The 17,306-nt window shown below is 46.7% G+C and overlaps 1 protein-coding gene across 1 annotated transcript; it reads left to right on the forward strand.

Annotated features, from left to right (window-relative positions):
• The first annotated feature begins 612 nt into the window (after positions 1 to 612).
• EDEM1 (ER degradation enhancing alpha-mannosidase like protein 1) lies at positions 613 to 16,491 on the forward strand. Its single transcript, XM_083796095.1, has 12 exons — positions 613 to 1,171; positions 2,511 to 2,583; positions 5,724 to 5,827; positions 6,674 to 6,845; positions 7,998 to 8,181; positions 8,717 to 8,891; positions 9,474 to 9,594; positions 9,996 to 10,166; positions 10,728 to 10,801; positions 11,812 to 11,908; positions 12,681 to 12,866; positions 13,293 to 16,491. Exons 1-12 carry the CDS (start codon positions 711 to 713, stop codon positions 13,380 to 13,382), a joined length of 1,908 nt encoding a protein of 635 aa, XP_083652221.1. The 5' UTR covers positions 613 to 710; the 3' UTR covers positions 13,383 to 16,491.
• Positions 16,492 to 17,306: the final 815 nt, after the last annotated feature.

A 17,306-nucleotide genomic window follows, 5' to 3' on the forward strand; every position in this document is an offset into this window, starting at 1 on the left:
TGTTGAAAACCCTTCTTTGGCGTGTTCATTTGTAGCCGCACGGCTGTTTTGTTAGAAATAGGGACTGAGTTATGGAGAACGCTGCACTCAGCTAACCCATCGCAGCTCTTCGTCAGTTCTGGGGAGCGCGAGCTCCTTGGGGCAGCCCTGGTGGGGTCTGGGGCTGCTTTCAAGCTGCGAGAGGAGCGTGAGGCACCTTCACCAACTCTTTTGGGGCCTGATGAGGAAATTTCACATTTTAAAGACTGCCAGAAACTGGTGGTCGGGGCTGCAACGTGGGACGAGCCTTATTTCTGAACTAGACTCGATTTTAAGCCGCGTCTATCAGCTCTCAGTCAGGAACCCAGCAGCTTTCAGTCACAGACGGGCCGGGGCCGGGTCAGGGCCGTGCCCTCCCCGGGGCGAGGCCGGGCCCCGCCGCCTCCTTCCGGGCCGTGCCACGACAGCCCCCGCCGCCCCGCCCCGCCCCTCCCGCCCCTTTAAACCCCCGCCTCCCCTCCCCTCTTGACTGACGCCACAACGCGCCTATCCGCGAACGCCTCCCCCTCCTCCCCGCGCTCCCCACCCAATGAGCGCCGCGCGGGGCGGGACTCCCCGCGCCGTTTCCACTTCCTCACTTAAAGGCGCCGCTGCCCGCTGTGTGTGGGGGGGGTGCAGTCGGAGCGGAGCGCGGGCCGCCCGTGAACGATGCGCGCGGCGCGGGGGGCACCATGCAATGGCGCTCGCTGCTGCTGGGGCTGCTGCTGCTGAGGCTGGGCCTGCACGCGCTGCTGGCGCTGCTGCCCGCGCTGGCGCCGGGCCTCTGCGTGCGCCGCCGCCTGCCCTTCCCCTTCCCCTTCCCGCCGCGCGCCCCCGCGCCCGGCCGCGGCAGCGAGGAGCCGCCCGGCCGCGCGCTCTGGGTGCCGGCGGCGCTCTGGGGCTCGCGGCCGCGGCCCGGCGGGGAGGGGGCGGCCGTTGGGGAGGGGGGGGGTGGTGGTGGCGGCGGGGGGGGGGAGGACGAGTATGAGGCGCGCTACAGCGGGGCCTTCCCCCCGCAGCTCCGCGCCCGCCTGCGCGACGCCGCCCGCGGCATGTTCGCCTTCGGCTACGACAGCTACATGCGGCACGCCTTCCCCAGCGACGAGCTCGACCCCCTGCACTGCTGCGGCCGAGGGCCCGACCGCGACGACCCGTGAGGAGAGGGCCGGGGGGGGGGGGCGGGGGGGACGCGACACGACACGACCCCAAAAGCCCCGAATCCCAGAGCCCTAGGCCCAAATCCCCACCTCTCAGACCCGAATCCCAAAGCCCGACCCCCCAAATCCCAAAGCCTGACCCCCCCAAATCCCCTGCCCCCAAATCCCAGAGCCTTGGCCCCAAATCCCAGAGCCTTGGCCCCAAATCCCAGAGCCCGACCCCCAAATCCCAAATTCCCTGGCCCCAAAGCCCAATCCCCCAAATCCCAAAGTTTGCCTCCCCAAATCCCAAATTCCCCAGCCCCAAATCCCAGAGCCCTGGCCCCAAATCTCAAGCCCCAAATCTCAAATCCCAAAGTCCCGGCCCCAAATCCCAGCCCCCCCCCCGGCTCTAAATCCCAGATCCTAAACTGCAGATCCCAGAGCCACATCCCCAAATCCCAATCCCCCAAACCCCAGAGCCCCAACCCGAAATCCTGAATCCCAGAGCCCCAGCCCCAAATCCCAACCCCCCAGTCCTAAATGCTGAATCCCAGAGCCCTAGCGCCAAATCCCAACACCTCAAACTCCAAAGTCCTGGCCCCAAATCCCAAAGCCCAACTCCCCAAATTCCTTGGCCCCAAATCCCAGAGCTTTGGCCCCAAACCCCAAATCCTCACCCCCTGGCCCTAAATCCCAAATCCTAAACCGCAAATCCCAGCGCCATGACCCAAAATCCCAAATCCCCAAATCCCACAGCCCTGGCCCGAAATCCCGAATCCCAGAGCCCCAGCCCCAAATCCCAACCCCTTAAATCCCAGGCCCCAAAGCCCCAGTCCTCAATCCTGAATCCCAGAGCCCCAGCCCCAAATCCCAACCCCTTAAATCCCAGGCCCTAAAGCCCCAGTCTTCAATCCTGAATCCCAGAGCCCCAGCCCCAAATCCCAGCCCCCCAGCCTCAAATCCAAAATTCCAACCCCCCAAATCCCTGAGCTCTGGCCCCAAATCCTGGAGCCCTGGCCCCAAAGCCCTGGCCCTAAATCCTGAATCCCAGGGCCCTGGCCCTATATCCAAATATCCTATATCCTGGCCCCAAATCCAAAATCCCAGCTTCCCAAATCCTAGCCCCCTGGCCTGAAATCCCCAAAGCCCTGGCCCCAAATCCCAGCCCCTCAGCCCCAAAAATCGCAGAGCCCTGTCCCGAAATCCCCAAAGCCCTGGGCCCAAATTCCAACCCCTCAGCCCCCAAGATCGCAGAGCCCCGGCCCCAAATCCCACCCCGGTGACTTTGCCGAGCCCTAACGCGGAGCCGTGTGTTTCTCTGCCCCGACACCGAGCTGTGTGTTTATTTTCCAGCACAAACCTGAACATCAACGATGTTTTGGGCAACTACTCGCTGACGCTGATAGATGCCCTGGACACCCTAGCGGTGAGTCGCCGGGACGCTTTGGGTCTCCTTCCCACTTTCCTTTTTGGGAATAACACACGCTGTCCCGAACAGGAATCAGTAGTTATAAGGGTCGTGGTGTCCTGGGGAGGAGGGGTATCGGCGCCCCGTCACCTGCAGGGAGAAGCTAAAAGGGTGCTGTGAAATCCTCCCTGCCCTGTGGGTAGCTACCGAGCCTTAAAATCACGGAACAGCCAAGCTCCAAAGTCAGTCCTCCTTAAAGAAGGCTTTAATCGGCCCGACCTCAGTGACCCTGCTCCTGCTGCACGATAAAGCCTCGGAATTACTGCCCAGCCGCTGCGAAATTCAATCAGAAAGCTCAGGAAGGAAGTTGAGAAAGGTCAGCGTGAGAGGCTGAAAGGAACAAACTGATTTTACAAATTAGTTTAAAGGTACGCTAAGGTAGCTGGGATGTAATGCCGAAGAGTAATTATTTGGCTAATTAAAATGTAAAGGCCGTGTCTTAACAGGATATGGCCGTGAATGTCTGAGAGGATGAAGTCAGCTGCGCGAGGGGTTTGAGAGACGTGAGAAACACCAGGTGCTCTGAAGGCACGGGTGTCTCGGTTGTTCTCTTGGTCTGGTTGTTAGCAGCGGAAACGAGGCTAGGAAAGGGGGAGGCTGTCACGTTTGTTGGTTTAGTTTGGACCCAGGTGTGGGAAACCTAGAACCAGAACTCTGGCACGGGGCTTCTTTTAGAAGGCTTGTGAAACTCGGGCCTCAGCTGCAGGACAGCTCGAGTCGAGGTAGAAGTACGGCTGCGAACTAAACTTCTGCTAGGTAGCGTCTCAGAACAGACTCTGAAAGAAGAAGGTAAAGGGGAGAACGGGGAGCATCGATTTACTTGGTGTCTTCTTGAAGATGGGTCATGCAAAGTTCATCAGCCCTGTTACAGAACAATTCTGATGTTGTCCTTTGCTCTGAGGTTGAACTTAGACCGCAGCAGAACAACAACAGGAAAAAAAAAAAACACAAACCAAAACAAATACAAAAGAAAGCCAAACAGCAGCACCCAAACCACAGCAGAAAGCACCCAATGCCTCCCACCCCCTCCAACAAACACCAAAAGCAAGCTAGTGGAGCTGAAGAAGAGGAGAGAACGTAAAAGAAACTTGTTGAGAAATTGAAGGAAGGCAGCAACGAAAAGTGTTAAATGGGAGGGAGCTGGTCCGTGGCATGTTCCGAGGGCCTGCCACAGAACAGGCGCCGTTTAGTCTTTGTGTTTTTAATGCAAAAATGCTGATGTTTCACACTAAGTTGCTGACAGAAATGGAGATCAGTACTTAACGTGAAGAGAAGGTGAAATGTCCTTGTGAGGAGTGATGAAAACCTGTCAGGAGGTTGAGCAGCACGAACTGGAAGTGCCCAGTGTTCTGTAGGAGCGAGGCTCAGCCCGTCCCTCCCGGGGAGGCGGAGGTGCTGGGTGTGTAGCAGCTGGAGCACGAGCAAGCAGCGTGCTGGGAACGCAGGGAAGGGCGAGCGTGCTTGGGCGTCGAGTTGGGCTCGAGGATCCTCGTGGGTCCCTCCAGCTCGGGATGTTCTACGATCAAGAGAGATCTCCGGAAGAGATGGAGGCAATTTCAGTGGTTTTCCCCAGCGCCCAGATGAGATCTCTTTTGGAGTACTCCTGTTGTGCTGGTGTTCAGGAGGGGTGGGTTTGAACTGCAGTTTGCCTGGGTGCTGAGATGGTGTGAGGAGAGTTCGTCTTACTCAGGAACGCGGTAAGAGCTCTGATCGTGCTGCTGGGCTGGGAGGGCCTGATGGGTGTGTAAATCCTTACGGAGTGTGGTGAAAGGAAAGGGGGGAAAGGCTGTAAAGCTGCCACAGTAGCCTGTCACATGCATTTCTGGTGAAATTTGACGATAAAGTGATAAGCAGCTCAGTTTTATGTTAGTAGTACCAGTAGTGCGGCACCATGGAGAAGCATCCCCTCCTTGAACTCCTTACGCCCTCTGGAGAGGGACCGGGGCCCGTCCACGCGCAGGATCCCTGCAGCACTTCTCTCGTCTGGAGGTGGAGGTGTGTGCGAGGACGCCGGGTTATACGGTGCCTCCAGCTGCTGAAATGGGAGCGCAGCTCTGCCTGAAGGGGTCTCAGCTGCTGCTCTGAGCGTGGCGGTCAGGAGCAGAACTGAAAGCAGGAAGTGAGGAAACGTTGGCTTTAACTGAAGCAGCAGCCGGGGATGTGAGCTGTGCGCCTGGCCGCGTGCTGGTTAAACGGTGCCTTCCTGTCCTCCTTCACCGGGGGCTCCGTGTCCTGTCTGTGCCTCGGGGGACAGTGTTTGACTTCTCCAATATAAAACTTCTGGTTTCTGGAGTCTCTTCTGCTTCGGAAGCTTCTGTGGGGAGAAAGCTGTTTTGTTCTTCATACCCTCAGCTCAAGCGTGTGAATGCTTCCCACTAGGTCTGGGTGTTGGAAAGAGCAGGCTGGCTGGCACCGGTGCTCTGATGGTTAAAGAGCTGTACGCCCGGCCTTATCGTGAACTTACGCAAGGGATCTGTGCTCTCCTTCCGCATTCCTGCTTCCCTGAACCTGGAGCTGAGTTTGCCTCGGTCTCTGGATCTGGTGGGGACTGGCTGAGGTACACCTGTACAAACCCGGCACCCTTTGTCCTGGGCACAGCGTGCAGTGAGTGTTGTTTAAAAAAAAAAAAAAGTCAAAAGCCCAAGACGTTGGATGCCCTGGTCAAGTAAATGTCAAATCAGACTTCATTGTTCTTCAGGTCATGTTACCTTTTAAGCTAAACTTAACTCTTAAGCTAATGTGTGTGTATAGCAAAGCAGGTAAATGTTCAGTATGCTGATCTTAAGAGATCTTAGGCTCGTGGGCTAAGAGATCACCCACAATGGTGACCTTGGGTGAACGGGAGTGCATAGACTTGTGAAAAGGACAAAAATACATCAGGATTTCCCTGTTTTAACATTATATATATGTATTTAAATGCAGTTTTTCATGTCAGTGGTATGGTTAACTTCCTGGAAAGTCTGTTACCAGGAGCTTGAAGTACTTGTTTGAGATCTAGTGCGTATGACTGTTGGTCTAAAATGTGGGCTGGCCATTCTCTTGTTTTCCCTCCTCTTCTGAAGCAGTAATTAGACTTTATTTTTTTTCTTGTATAAAAGGTAATGGGAAATTCCTCGGAATTCCAGAAAGCAGTGAAGTTGGTGATTGATACGGTCTCATTTGACAAAGACTCAACTGTTCAAGTGTTTGAGGCAACGATCAGGTAGGTAGCCCTGAGTTTCCGTCGTTAAAACAGTGACAAGGTTAAAGGCTCGCTGTGTGTATGTGGGAGATCCAAAGTAAAATCATTGATAAAGATATCTCTGGTGGGTTTTATGCCATGAATGTTCCTTGACTAAGGTTTTTTTTTAACCCTGCTATGAAAGGATTGCATCTTTTCATATTTAAAATGATTTTAATGAGTCATGGGATTTGATGCGGTGGTACAATGGCAGTCTCAGCTCTCTCTGGGTTGCAGACTGCTACGTTTTTGTTGCTGCTCCTGCAGCAGAGACACAGATCTGTGCACAACAAACAACCCTGCTGACAGGTTTTCCTTGTCTTGGTTGTTTGCCACGGACCTTCTGCTTGCTTTCACTTTTGTTCTAGATGAAAAACAGGCCTGTCGGTCTTAGAGATGAGTTGAAGATGTTGTCTAGTATTAAATGGCTTCGTTATTTGAATAACTGTCTTAAACTGTAAACCTGCTAGGATTTCTTTTTTTGGGAATGCTAAATTTGTTACATAAACTTAATGTCGTTTGTAGCAGTAAAATGACTGCAAGAAAAGGTGGGGGAATGTAGTCTTTGCTCATAAATAGGCTCGGTATGTTAAAAGGAGCTACTAAGTTAGGTAAATTTTGCAGAACAGGATCTTGAGGTTTCTGTGGGTAACAAAAAACGACTTCTGGATGTTTTCACTAATGGTGGGGAAAAAAGGAGATCTCTTTCTGTAGTGCCTGTAAGATGCACAAAGCAATGCTTGTTAAACATGATAGTGGTAAGGGGTTAGCTGAAGAACTAGGTTCAAGTTAGAATTAAAACCTGGATATCTTTTTCTTTTTCAATAGGGTTTTGGGAAGCCTGCTTTCTGCCCACATAATAATTACAGATACCAAACAGCCCTTTGGTGATATGACCATTAAGGATTACGATAACGAACTGTTGCACATGGCTCACGACCTGGCAGTGAGACTACTTCCAGCCTTTGAGAACACCAAAACTGGAATCCCCTATCCTCGGGTAAGTGAGCACATCGGCACGGTGCGGCAAGAATCTAAAAGTAGTGACTCTCCTGCCCTACAGCTCAAATTCTGCGTCCACATTTCTGCGTGCACCTGGGGCAATGAGCCTGTTACACTGAAATGGGGTGTGGGGGGGAACTGCACAAAGTTGTGGTGAAATGGGCGACGTGTGAGTTGCTCCTGGTGTGCAGTAACCGTTTTCTGTAGGCTGTTTCCTCACCCCGTATATATTGCTCCCTGTGGGTCAGTAGTTGTTTGCTTCCATGCTGGTTGGCTAGAACGTGCCCTGCCCCATGCTTTCCACGTCTGTGTCGTATGCTAACAAACAGTGCTGGCAGCAAGAAGGTTAACCAGAAATACTGCGAAGGCAAATAGTTTAAGCAAGTATCTTTGTTGGTGACTTGGTACTAATATCGTTGTGGTGACAAAATAAAACCGGTCTGAAATAATTGTCACGTTGGGCTTGGTATTTGTCATTGTCTCGAGTGCTGCTCAGTAAGCACTCCAGAACACTGCGGTATTCTTGAATGCTGCGTCCCCTGGTTTTAAACATGCAGTGGATAAGGAGAGGGGCATAAATTCTAGGGGAAGAACTCTAAACCACAAAACTAATTAGCACTTCCCTGACTGCTTTGAGTTTCTGGGGATGCTGTGCAGCACTGCTGTACTTCCAGACGTGTCGGGCTGTAGACACAGGAGCTTTCACTTCTGCTCAGAGCGCAGTAAAGCAGCTGAAGGTGGCGCAACTTCCCTTGAGCGTTTTGCACCATGGGGAAGTTGAAGAGCATTTGCTGGTGAAGCTCTTGATTTTGGGAGCCCTAAACTAGGGGAAGCAGTGCTCGTGTCACCCTGCAAGAACCTGAATGGTTAGTAAAAAAGACGAAAAAGCGGATTGAAATTTGGAAGGATTATCAAGTGTAAGAGTAACAAAGTGAGGATTTCTCACCTTGAGAGTGATGTTATAAATTCAGAAGATGAATTTCAGGATTTTTTAGCAAAGTTTTTTGACCAGGCAGAAATATTCTGGTTTTCAATGCATTGCAAAAACTAATGGAAAAAAAGCTTTCTAATAAATATAAGACACTGGATTAGAGCACAACTGTATGAGGAGCAGCCTGCCTCCTTGCTGTTAGCACTCTCTGCTTTACAGGTCAATCTGAAGAAGGGAGTACCTCCAAACAGCAATAATGAAACCTGTACTGCAGGAGCTGGTTCCTTGTTGGTGGAGTTTGGTATTCTGAGCAGGCTGCTGGGTGATTCCACATTCGAATGGGTGGCCAGGAGAGCTGTCAAAGCGCTCTGGAGTCTCAGGAGCAATAACACTGGACTGCTAGGTAATCTCCTCTGGGGTGGTGCTGCATTGACTGGCTCTGTGCTTTATGCTGCCTCAGTCTCCTGTAGCAGAATACCCTCACTCTACAGGTTTCTTTGGCGTATCAGAAACTTTGTTGATCTGCTTCCCCTGCAGCTGTGGACTTGTGCTCTCCTCGTGTACTTGTGCTTTCCGTTGAACAAATGGCACTTTCTAATTTCATAAGAAAAATGGATTACCTGAATGACTCCTTAGGGCACAGCTTTCCAAAGACAAATTTTTCATTAAACTGGGAAATGAACCTGAAGTGCTTGTATTCGTATTCCCATTAATATGATTTAGACTGGCAGATGGCTAAAAGTACTTAAAATGACTGCAGGTGTATCCTAGTTCCGTGGATGAATGCACTGTAACACCCACATTGATAAGTGGGAACAAAAAAAAGATTTTTAAGACTTTGAAAATTTAATAGTTTTAAGTTCTATCTCTTGAATGTTTTCTTTTTCTCTCTGATGTACTCAGCTACTTCAGACTAAACCTTTTGTCTGTTCTAAAAGGGAATGTTGTGAATATCCAAACTGGCCATTGGGTTGGAAAGCAAAGTGGCTTGGGAGCAGGGTCAGATTCATTCTACGAATATCTTCTGAAGTCTTACATCCTCTTTGGAGAACAGGAAGACTTGGAGATGTTCAATGATGCTTATCGGAACATTCAGAACCACTTAAGGAGAGGGTAAGTTATTTCACATGAGTATCGATTCCTTAAACATATAAATACTCCAGCAAGTTACGACAGGTTGTGGAGTGTTTTGGTCACCTTCTGGAAAATTTGTTCTCTTTTGTTCTTTAAAAAAGAAAAAAACTTATTTCTGTGTTAGTCACTGTGGAAAGAAATTTTAACATTCTCTTCACTCCTTAGTCAGCTGATGTAGATGGCATTATTGGTGCAAAGAAGCTGAACTGGTTACTGTCCAAATTCGTAAATGCTAGGCTGAGAGAAAGCTGTAGGGCTGTGAAGGAAATGCGCTACGCCGGCTAACTTAATACTTCTTAAGGCCTCATCTTACCTAGTGTGACTTTTTGGCAGGCATCTTGCTGACATACCTGAAGGATAAGGTGTGCATGCCTTTATGGATTGTTTTTCTGAGAGCTGAATGGACTTCTTGGTTCCTTTTGAAATGGCTTTGAAGTGGCCTAACACTGACAGAACTGCAACTTGTTCTCTTTGCTGGTGGCAGTAAAATGTCTGTAAAATGGAACAAGCATCGTGTTCTAAACCAGGGAATGTTTACACATGCTTATTGTCATTTGGCAGTCGAGAAGCTTGCAACGAAGGTGAAGGTGACCCGCCTTTGTATGTTAATGTAAACATGTTCACTGGGCAGCTGATGAACACTTGGATTGACTCCTTGCAAGCCTTTTTTCCAGGACTACAGGTAAAGTAAACTTTGGTTTTGTTAAAGACTGAATGACACAGTGGAGGGGTTCTCAGAGAGGCTCGTTCTAATCATAGCCTTCACATGAACGCGAGCGTCTCTTCGGAGATGAGTTTAACTTGCAGGCTTACACCTGGCTGTTCTGGTGAGAGAGGCTTAGGGCAGTTCAGTGTCTGTGTCAGGGTAGCAGTGCTTCAGTTCAGCATAGCGATACTGGGTGTCTCGGCGTGCTTTGTATGGAACTTGAGATACTTCTCACTTACCTCATTTAACCTCAGCATTTGTATACCATGTTCTGGGGGGAGTGTTTTGCTATGTGATATGGTCTTAGTACAGAGTAGAAAGTAACTTGCTGGCCTGCAGTGTTAAGCATACGTGTTTATGGCTGTTGTTACACCTAGGTACTGATAGGAGATGTGGAGGATGCTATTTGTCTCCATGCTTTTTATTATGCCATATGGAAACGATACGGAGCTCTCCCAGAGAGGTACAACTGGCAACTGCAAGCTCCGGATGTTCCCTTTTATCCGCTGAGGCCGGAGTTAGTGGAATCCACATATCTTCTTTATCAGGTACTCGACTCTCAGAAAGTCACTTTTTACACCCCTACTTTCTGCCATGTCCTTGGGTCACTGGTGGACCGTTAAAGCTTAGTGCCTCCGTGTCTGGATGCTCTTATATAGAGGTCTCTGTATAAGCAGTTGACTTATGTAATGTAGTTGCTATGTTGCTTGCTTTGAAAATAGCCCTTTTTATAGGACAGGCAAAAGTGAGACTAAACAACCTGTTGAAAAATGGCTGGCAGATTTTTACACAGTAGAGACTTGTGACTTAATAGAAATCATTGAAGTAAGTGTAATAGCTTTCTTTGCTATATTGTCCAGGTACAGTCTCTGACTGGCAGCAGATGCAGTAAACTAAAATAAATTTCTGGCTGCAAGGAAGCTATCAGAGCTTGAATTTATTACAACTTTTACTAGGTTCTTGCTCAGAGTAATCTAAGTCATGTTCCTGTAAAGGTAAGTTTACTGTGACACATGAGAATCTGATACTACTGCGCCTTTGCTGTAAGTGTTATTTTTACAAAATTTCCAAATTGCTGGCTCTACCTGTTCTCTTTTTCCCTTATCCAGGCCACAAAGAACCCATTTTATCTTCACGTGGGAATGGATATTCTACAGAGTTTGGAAAAATACACAAAAGCAAAGTCAGTCTTCAGTGTTCTTTGCTTTCTGTCACTGCTATATACGTATATTTTTATATAAATGCTCTATACAAACCAATCTGCCAAATGTAGGTAAATCAGGAAACCCAGTCTGTAGGTAAACCAGAAAGCCACAAGTGATGATTTATTTATTGAACAATTATTTTTCTAATTTGAAAATGAAATTTATTGTCCAGTGACAAATTTATGTCTTCAGAATTTTATAACATTTTAAAAAGGGTTTGTTCATGATCAGGTGGCAAAACTGGTAAGGTTATTTTTTTTCCCTGTGGCTCCTGCAAGAATAATTAAAACCTCATGGACTCGTGGTATTCAGCTAAACTGAGGGGATGGCCTCCAAGCTAGACTCTGCTGCATATCAGCTTTCTTCCCAAGACAGTAACTATGAATCCTGACTTTAATAGTACATACATGAACTTCTTGCAAGACTCAAAGGGAAGATAGCAGATTTTAATTCAACTGTTGGAATTTGCTTTCATAGACAAGTCTCTATTAACTACAGGGCAGTATAAAATGGTGCTGTTCTGCAGTTAAATGGGATTCAGATGCAGTATAGGGGTGTGACTGAAATAATTCCAAGTGCATTCCAAGTATATTTTAGCTTCAGCATTTGTAAGGGTCAGTGGGAGGGAAGAGTAGTTGCTAGCTTGGGAAAAAACATTCGTGTGAGAGCAGGCTTCCAGACCTGGGTCTCTCGTGTGCTCGCTATGGGGAAATTACCTGTGCATGCAGCGTGACTTGAGAGCATCTTGCTTCTCTGAAAGACTCTTTCAATACGTCCGTACAATGACACTGTGGTTGGGCTATTCCAATGATTACAGTCTCATCAGGATACCAGGAATCAATAATCGATGCTTCCATGTAAAAGAGACTTTTCCTTTTAACCTCACCCCTAGTGAATTGGAATGGTCTGAAGTTGAGGGAAATTTAGGGAGTTCTTCAAGATCAGAATTTGTGGGAACTAAGCCCAAACTTAACCTTATATCTTTCAGGTGTGGCTATGCTACATTACACCATGTTGTAGAGAAGACAAAAGAAGATCGAATGGAGAGCTTTTTTCTCAGTGAAACTTGTAAATATTTGTACCTGGTATGTAAATGTTCTTCATTTCAAAAATACTATTGCAAGTCTTGTGCACAAAGATGGCACAAGGAAGCAGGTGCTGTTAGAAACTGTGCTGGGCTGTGGGGAGCAGAGGTGTTTACGTATCAGAGTACTGGAGAGTGTGCTCTTCTTTCTTTGCCCCCACCCTAATCTTGGAGGTTTGGGCAGCTGCCTGAGCTGCTTGTCCTGAAATGGAAGAGCTGGTAGCTCTTTCAGGGGAAAGCTGAAAGGAGAGGGAGCGAGACTGGAGGGAAGGTACGGCTCAGCTGTAAGTTAAATTGCTGTAGCCATTTTGCCTGAATAGCAGCAGCCTCCAATTACTCCCCATCGAGCTTTGGCAGTCACAGGAGAAAGCATTTGAGCCAACACTGCTTAAGCTACTCTTCTCAATTTCCTTTAGTAGAGAGAAGAAGAAGGGGGGGGTGGAAGGGGAGGAAAAAAAAAAAACCTGTGACTGAATAGCAGCAGTGGATGCCAGCCTAGAAATGCCTGCGTAGTGCAGCATACAAAGAGAAGGTTGCTTTAAGTAGCGTGAGAAGTTTTTTCTTTTGATCTCCTCTTTTAACTGCTAAAATAAATCACTTGCATTAAAGTTGTTTATTTCCATTTGCTTTAATAGTAGTTGGCCATTTAGGACGAAAAGGTGTGCTTTTCGTGTGATCCTTCAAATGCATCCATGTGCTTCACTTCTTGATGAGGGGGACTTGAAAAATGTTGCACACTTAATTCAGATCTGTCTCTCATGTCTCTTGTTTAGTTGTTTGATGAAGACAATCCAGTGCATAAGTCTGGAAACAAATACATGTTTACTACTGAGGGACATATCGTGTCTGTGGATGAACGCTTCCGGAACTCACTGTGGCAAGACATCCTCCCTGGAGAAGAGGACCGCGCAGAAAAAGTTAAACCTAATGAATTAAAGGCAGTCAACTTCAGTTCTAATGTAAGGAATACACAGACCACGTGTGCTTGGGCTTCTGGAAAAGGAATGTATGTTGGCTTAGGCTAGGCAGTGGAAAAAGGAAAGTGGAAAAGTCCTGTAGAAAAAGAGCATTATTTAAAAAATAATAATTCACAGTTGTCATAGTGAGGGGAGTCTCAGTTGAATAACAAGCTGCAGTAGTTTGGCTTGTGTTTGGAATCCTACAGCCCCCACTAAGGAAACACTTGCTGTTCATCGATACTGTTTGTGCTCTAAGTTTGCAAAGGGTGAGGGAGAGTAGGGACCAAAAGTGCTGTTGGTTACAATTTTCTGCACTGGGAAGAAGTCTGTGGTCACTGATACCGAAATGCCAGCTATGTTAAATAGGATATGGGATGGACCGTTTCCGGATTTGAGTTCTTAAAAATATTCTTGTTTTGTTAACAGTGTAACAGAGTTCCTGATGAGAGGAGGTATTTACTGCCGCTGAAGAGCAACTACATGAGGCAGATTGATCGAATGGTGGGCTTGATCTGAATGGTTCTTCAGAGTAACTTCTATCGTATGTCTGGAGGAGTATGGGATTTGGCTCTAGACATTCCTCTTCAGCACACATCTGCATATGCTGAGTCACTTGGGTATCCCCAATGCTTGTTAGTTTTTGATTATGGACCTGAAGGGAGATTTTGTTCTCTTACGAGTTCAGTCTTCTGAACTATGGTAACTCCATGTGCCACATGAATAGAGATTTCTTGTTTTAAGACTTCCAGTGAAAAATGTTGCAAATGAAGGTTGGATATACTTTAAAAAAAAAAAAAAGGAAAAAAAAAAAAGAGAAAATTGGCACGTGCCACTTAGCTACCTCTTTGTAGCTGCATTACAGATTTCCCTTTGGAAAAGGGTCAGGTATTTAATTTGAAATGATCTTGGGATTGGGGAAGGAATGGGAAAGTGCAATTTCTTACACCAAGGTTAATTATTGAGTTATTCTGACTAGCAATACACAATCTTAAGTACTTCTCAGGTAGCAACCCACTGGTAGTGGGTTCTTGCTGAAACAAAAATGCTCTATTTAGAATAGTATCCTGAAAAGATAACTCTTGATCATACAAGAAGCTATCAGTAGAGTCATGAGTTCTCTCATGTACACAATTGTATAGAACTGCACAGTCAAAAGGGCCTGTAGCTACAGAAACCAGTAATAAAACAAATTAGGTGCCTTTTTTTGTAAGGGAAGGGGGGAGTGAATTACAAAGCCACTCAGCTGTTGAAGCAGCTAACTTGATATAGCTCAGCTGAGCAGAAGTTTGAAGAGTTACGTTGTCTGCCCATGTATCTAGTGCCTCTTCAGGACAGATGCTGCTAAGAAAAGAACTGGTGTACAAGTATATGAAGAACAAACTGTTTCATATTCCTTACAGCATTAATGTGTTAGTGCCTTGCATTTTCTTCACTTGTAGGAAAAGCTGAGCTTACTTGGGAGGAGGGATGAAGTATTTTTGAATAGCTAGTTAAAATATACGGTGGGTCCCAAAGTAACATATGAAGTAACTTACATGTGAGACAACTCTTCATTTTTTTTAAATGATGCAAGAATATCAACAGCTGTGCCCCTCCCAGAGAATACTTACGAGCTGGTTTATTCTCTTTGTCAGTGTAATTAGGACAGGGGCTGTCTCTGCGTCATCCTAGGGAAGGAGCTGGTAAGAGATCTGAGCTTGCAGTGCACTAATTTCCTTCTGTTACAGGACAGTTTGGTCTATGCCAGCATAACGGGATCATGCCTGCAGAAACTATTGATGTTGACAGTAGTGCTATAATCTAACTGCAAACTGTGCCTTTTGGTTCCAGTAAGGAATGATGAAAAACTGCTGTTGTCTCTTCCCAGCATCATAAAGTGCAGCTCAGATATGTTTGAGGAGTAACTATATATGAACTTCCAGGAAAAAAGCATTTGAGTTCAGGCAGCACTGTCGTGAGAGATGAAAAACTGAGGCCAGACAGCTTACTCTGTTTTTTCAGTGGCTGCCTGTTGCTTACATGCTCTTTACTTCTGGCTGCAGTTGAAGTAGTTAAATGTTGTTATTGGGTTCATTATTTTTAAATTAGGGCTTAAATGTAAGGGCAAACTTGATCTGCTGTATTTTCACCTTCTATGATAATACTGGTTTTCATAAACATTGGTTTTCATAAGCCATATGTTGCAACTTGGAACATTTCTAATAAATATGAAGTTAGTGCTTAAGAGGTTATTGCTTGAATCTTTAGCATACAGATGCATCTCAGGGACTTCATTATAGAATCTTCTATTTCTTGATAGTAGAATCTTATATTCAGGCAAAAAAATATATCCTGTCTTCCTAGTCTTAATGTATGTGTTTTAACAAGGGGTTTGAAAGGTAGGGGAGGGGAATATGTTAAGATTTCCCAAAATGTTGCAATAGGATCAATTGCCTTGCTATTTGAGGTAGCTGGCAATTTGAACTCTTTTAGAATTGCCTTTGCAAATCTTTTCCTAGAATGTGTTAGTTGCCTGTAAACACTGACTGGGCATGCTGGCACACTTCAGTCTGTAAACACCTACAGGAGCGTGGGAGGACACAGCAAGGGAGCGCGTTCTGCCCGCTGCGGGAGGGAGAAAGCAGAAATGTCTGGGGTTTCTGAAATGCTCTTGCTGGGTCAGATCTTCTGATTTTAACTCTGAAATAAGAAGTGCTTGGTAACGTGGAAGCAAAACCCAGCATTCTGGTACAGGCCATGTAAAGTCACGGTGTGCAGATGCCAACACAAACATTGCCCTAGGTGTGTTTGTGGATGCTTCTGGTAATGATTTTTCCCCGACTTGCATTTTAGCTCTCCGAATGTGCATTTATGCATCTTGCAATTGCCTCTGTGTTTTGTGCCTTCTAAAAACAAAAAAAAACTGAGCTCTGGTAAGGGTTCCAGCTGAGTGTTATGCACAGAAATCTGTTTCAGAGTTTTCCTCAGAGAATTACATGACTGTAATGAAGTTGCACAAGTGTTCTACACCTTGCTTTTTCACTTCTTGTGTATTGCCAGAAACAGTGGAAGGTGGCTGTACAGTGGGAACAGTACAGGCGAGTATTACTGCCTTTCAGCCCTTAGTGGCTCGGACCATTACAGTGCCAAATAGTTTGTGGTCAGCTTCTCATTAGAAACTGTGCTGAAATTCGTGTTGCCAAGGTGATCCAAGTTATCATCCTGTAGGAGCGGGTTCAGTCTGCTAGGAGACTGGTACTGGCTACTTGCTGAAAGGCTTTGTATTCCTTAAGGAGCCAACTTTCCTTTGTTTTAAAAATACTGATAAGTTTTTACTCTGCAATGACAGGGCACATGCTATGCACTAAAATGGAAATTTTTGTCTAAGTCAATGGTATCAAAATGAAATTGATAACACTGCTGGAATAACTTACTGAAACAGACTTTTGTATTTCTCAGTATAATGTGCAATATAATTTTTTCCTAATTAAAAATGCAATGTATGCTTAATTGTTGTTTTTCAACAGTATTTAATTGGGGGTGGGAAACTTGTAAGGGGACCAAATGTGCTTTCATGAAATGTCCTAAATTTTCAAAACTGAGCTTAAATTTTAAAGTTTTGCATTAAAAATTGTGTATTTGAGCACTTGTGTTTTTCTTCTGGTGTAGTTTTTGTAAGGTCATCGTGAATCTTACAGGTGATCTCCCAAAGGGAGAGGAAAAAACGAGTTTGGGTGCGTATACCTCATCTTTGCCAGTCATCAGACAGGAAGGCTTTGGGAGGTGAGGGTGATCTGGGAGTGGCGGTGAGTAAGGGAAGGCATACCTGACGTCTGTGTTGGAGCACATCTGTGGCTCTTACTAATATTTCCCTGGGCTTGGGCTATCTGAAGAGCTGGAGACCTCTCACTTCAACACAGCGACCCAAGGCCTAAATCAGTTCTCCAGTTCTGTTGTGGGTGTGTAGGGCAGCCCTGTGTGTGAAGAATGCAAGTCTCCACCTGTGTGCCACACAGAGTAGGCTGGGAATTCACTTTTTTTTTAATGAGCTATCCCCAGCCATGAGGAGCTGTCACCGCCAAGAGCATTCCTGTCTGTTACAGCAAATGCCGTGTTACAGCCCTTAGAGATCGAGCGTACCGCTGGGTATTTTGGGGGAGGAAGGAAAAGACTGCTTAACCCACAACCTGACAATTCTTTTCCTCCAAGGATAACTTGTCTCTGTCTCTGCGTTGGACCTGTTTAGCACAGGAGCACATAATTGAGGTGTGTAAGAAATAGCATTTACTTTCCCTGCGGGAGATTAGAGAGACTTCTCAACCGCATCCTTGCAGCAACACGCAATAAGTGGGTTTGGAGAAGCATTTGCTGTCTGGTGAGGGGTTTCTTGGCAACTTCATCTGCCTTTGTCACTAGCCGTAAGATATTTACGTGCTGGATTTTCATCTAGCTGGGAACAAG

Source organism: Anser anser, assembly GCF_964211835.1.
Source record: "Anser anser genome assembly, chromosome: 12".
Lineage (NCBI taxonomy): Eukaryota > Metazoa > Chordata > Aves > Anseriformes > Anatidae > Anser > Anser anser.

Bases quoted from the DNA above. Each gene is read 5' to 3' on its own strand.
- EDEM1 (XM_083796095.1), top strand. From the start codon at position 711: ATGCAATGGCGCTCGCTGCTGCTGGGGCTGCTGCTGCTGAGGCTGGGC. The intron at 6,846-7,997 runs GTAAGTGAGCAC...TCTGCTTTACAG, and splicing joins CTGGAATCCCCTATCCTCGG to GTCAATCTGAAGAAGGGAGT. The intron at 9,595-9,995 runs GTAAAGTAAACT...TGTTACACCTAG, and splicing joins CCTTTTTTCCAGGACTACAG to GTACTGATAGGAGATGTGGA.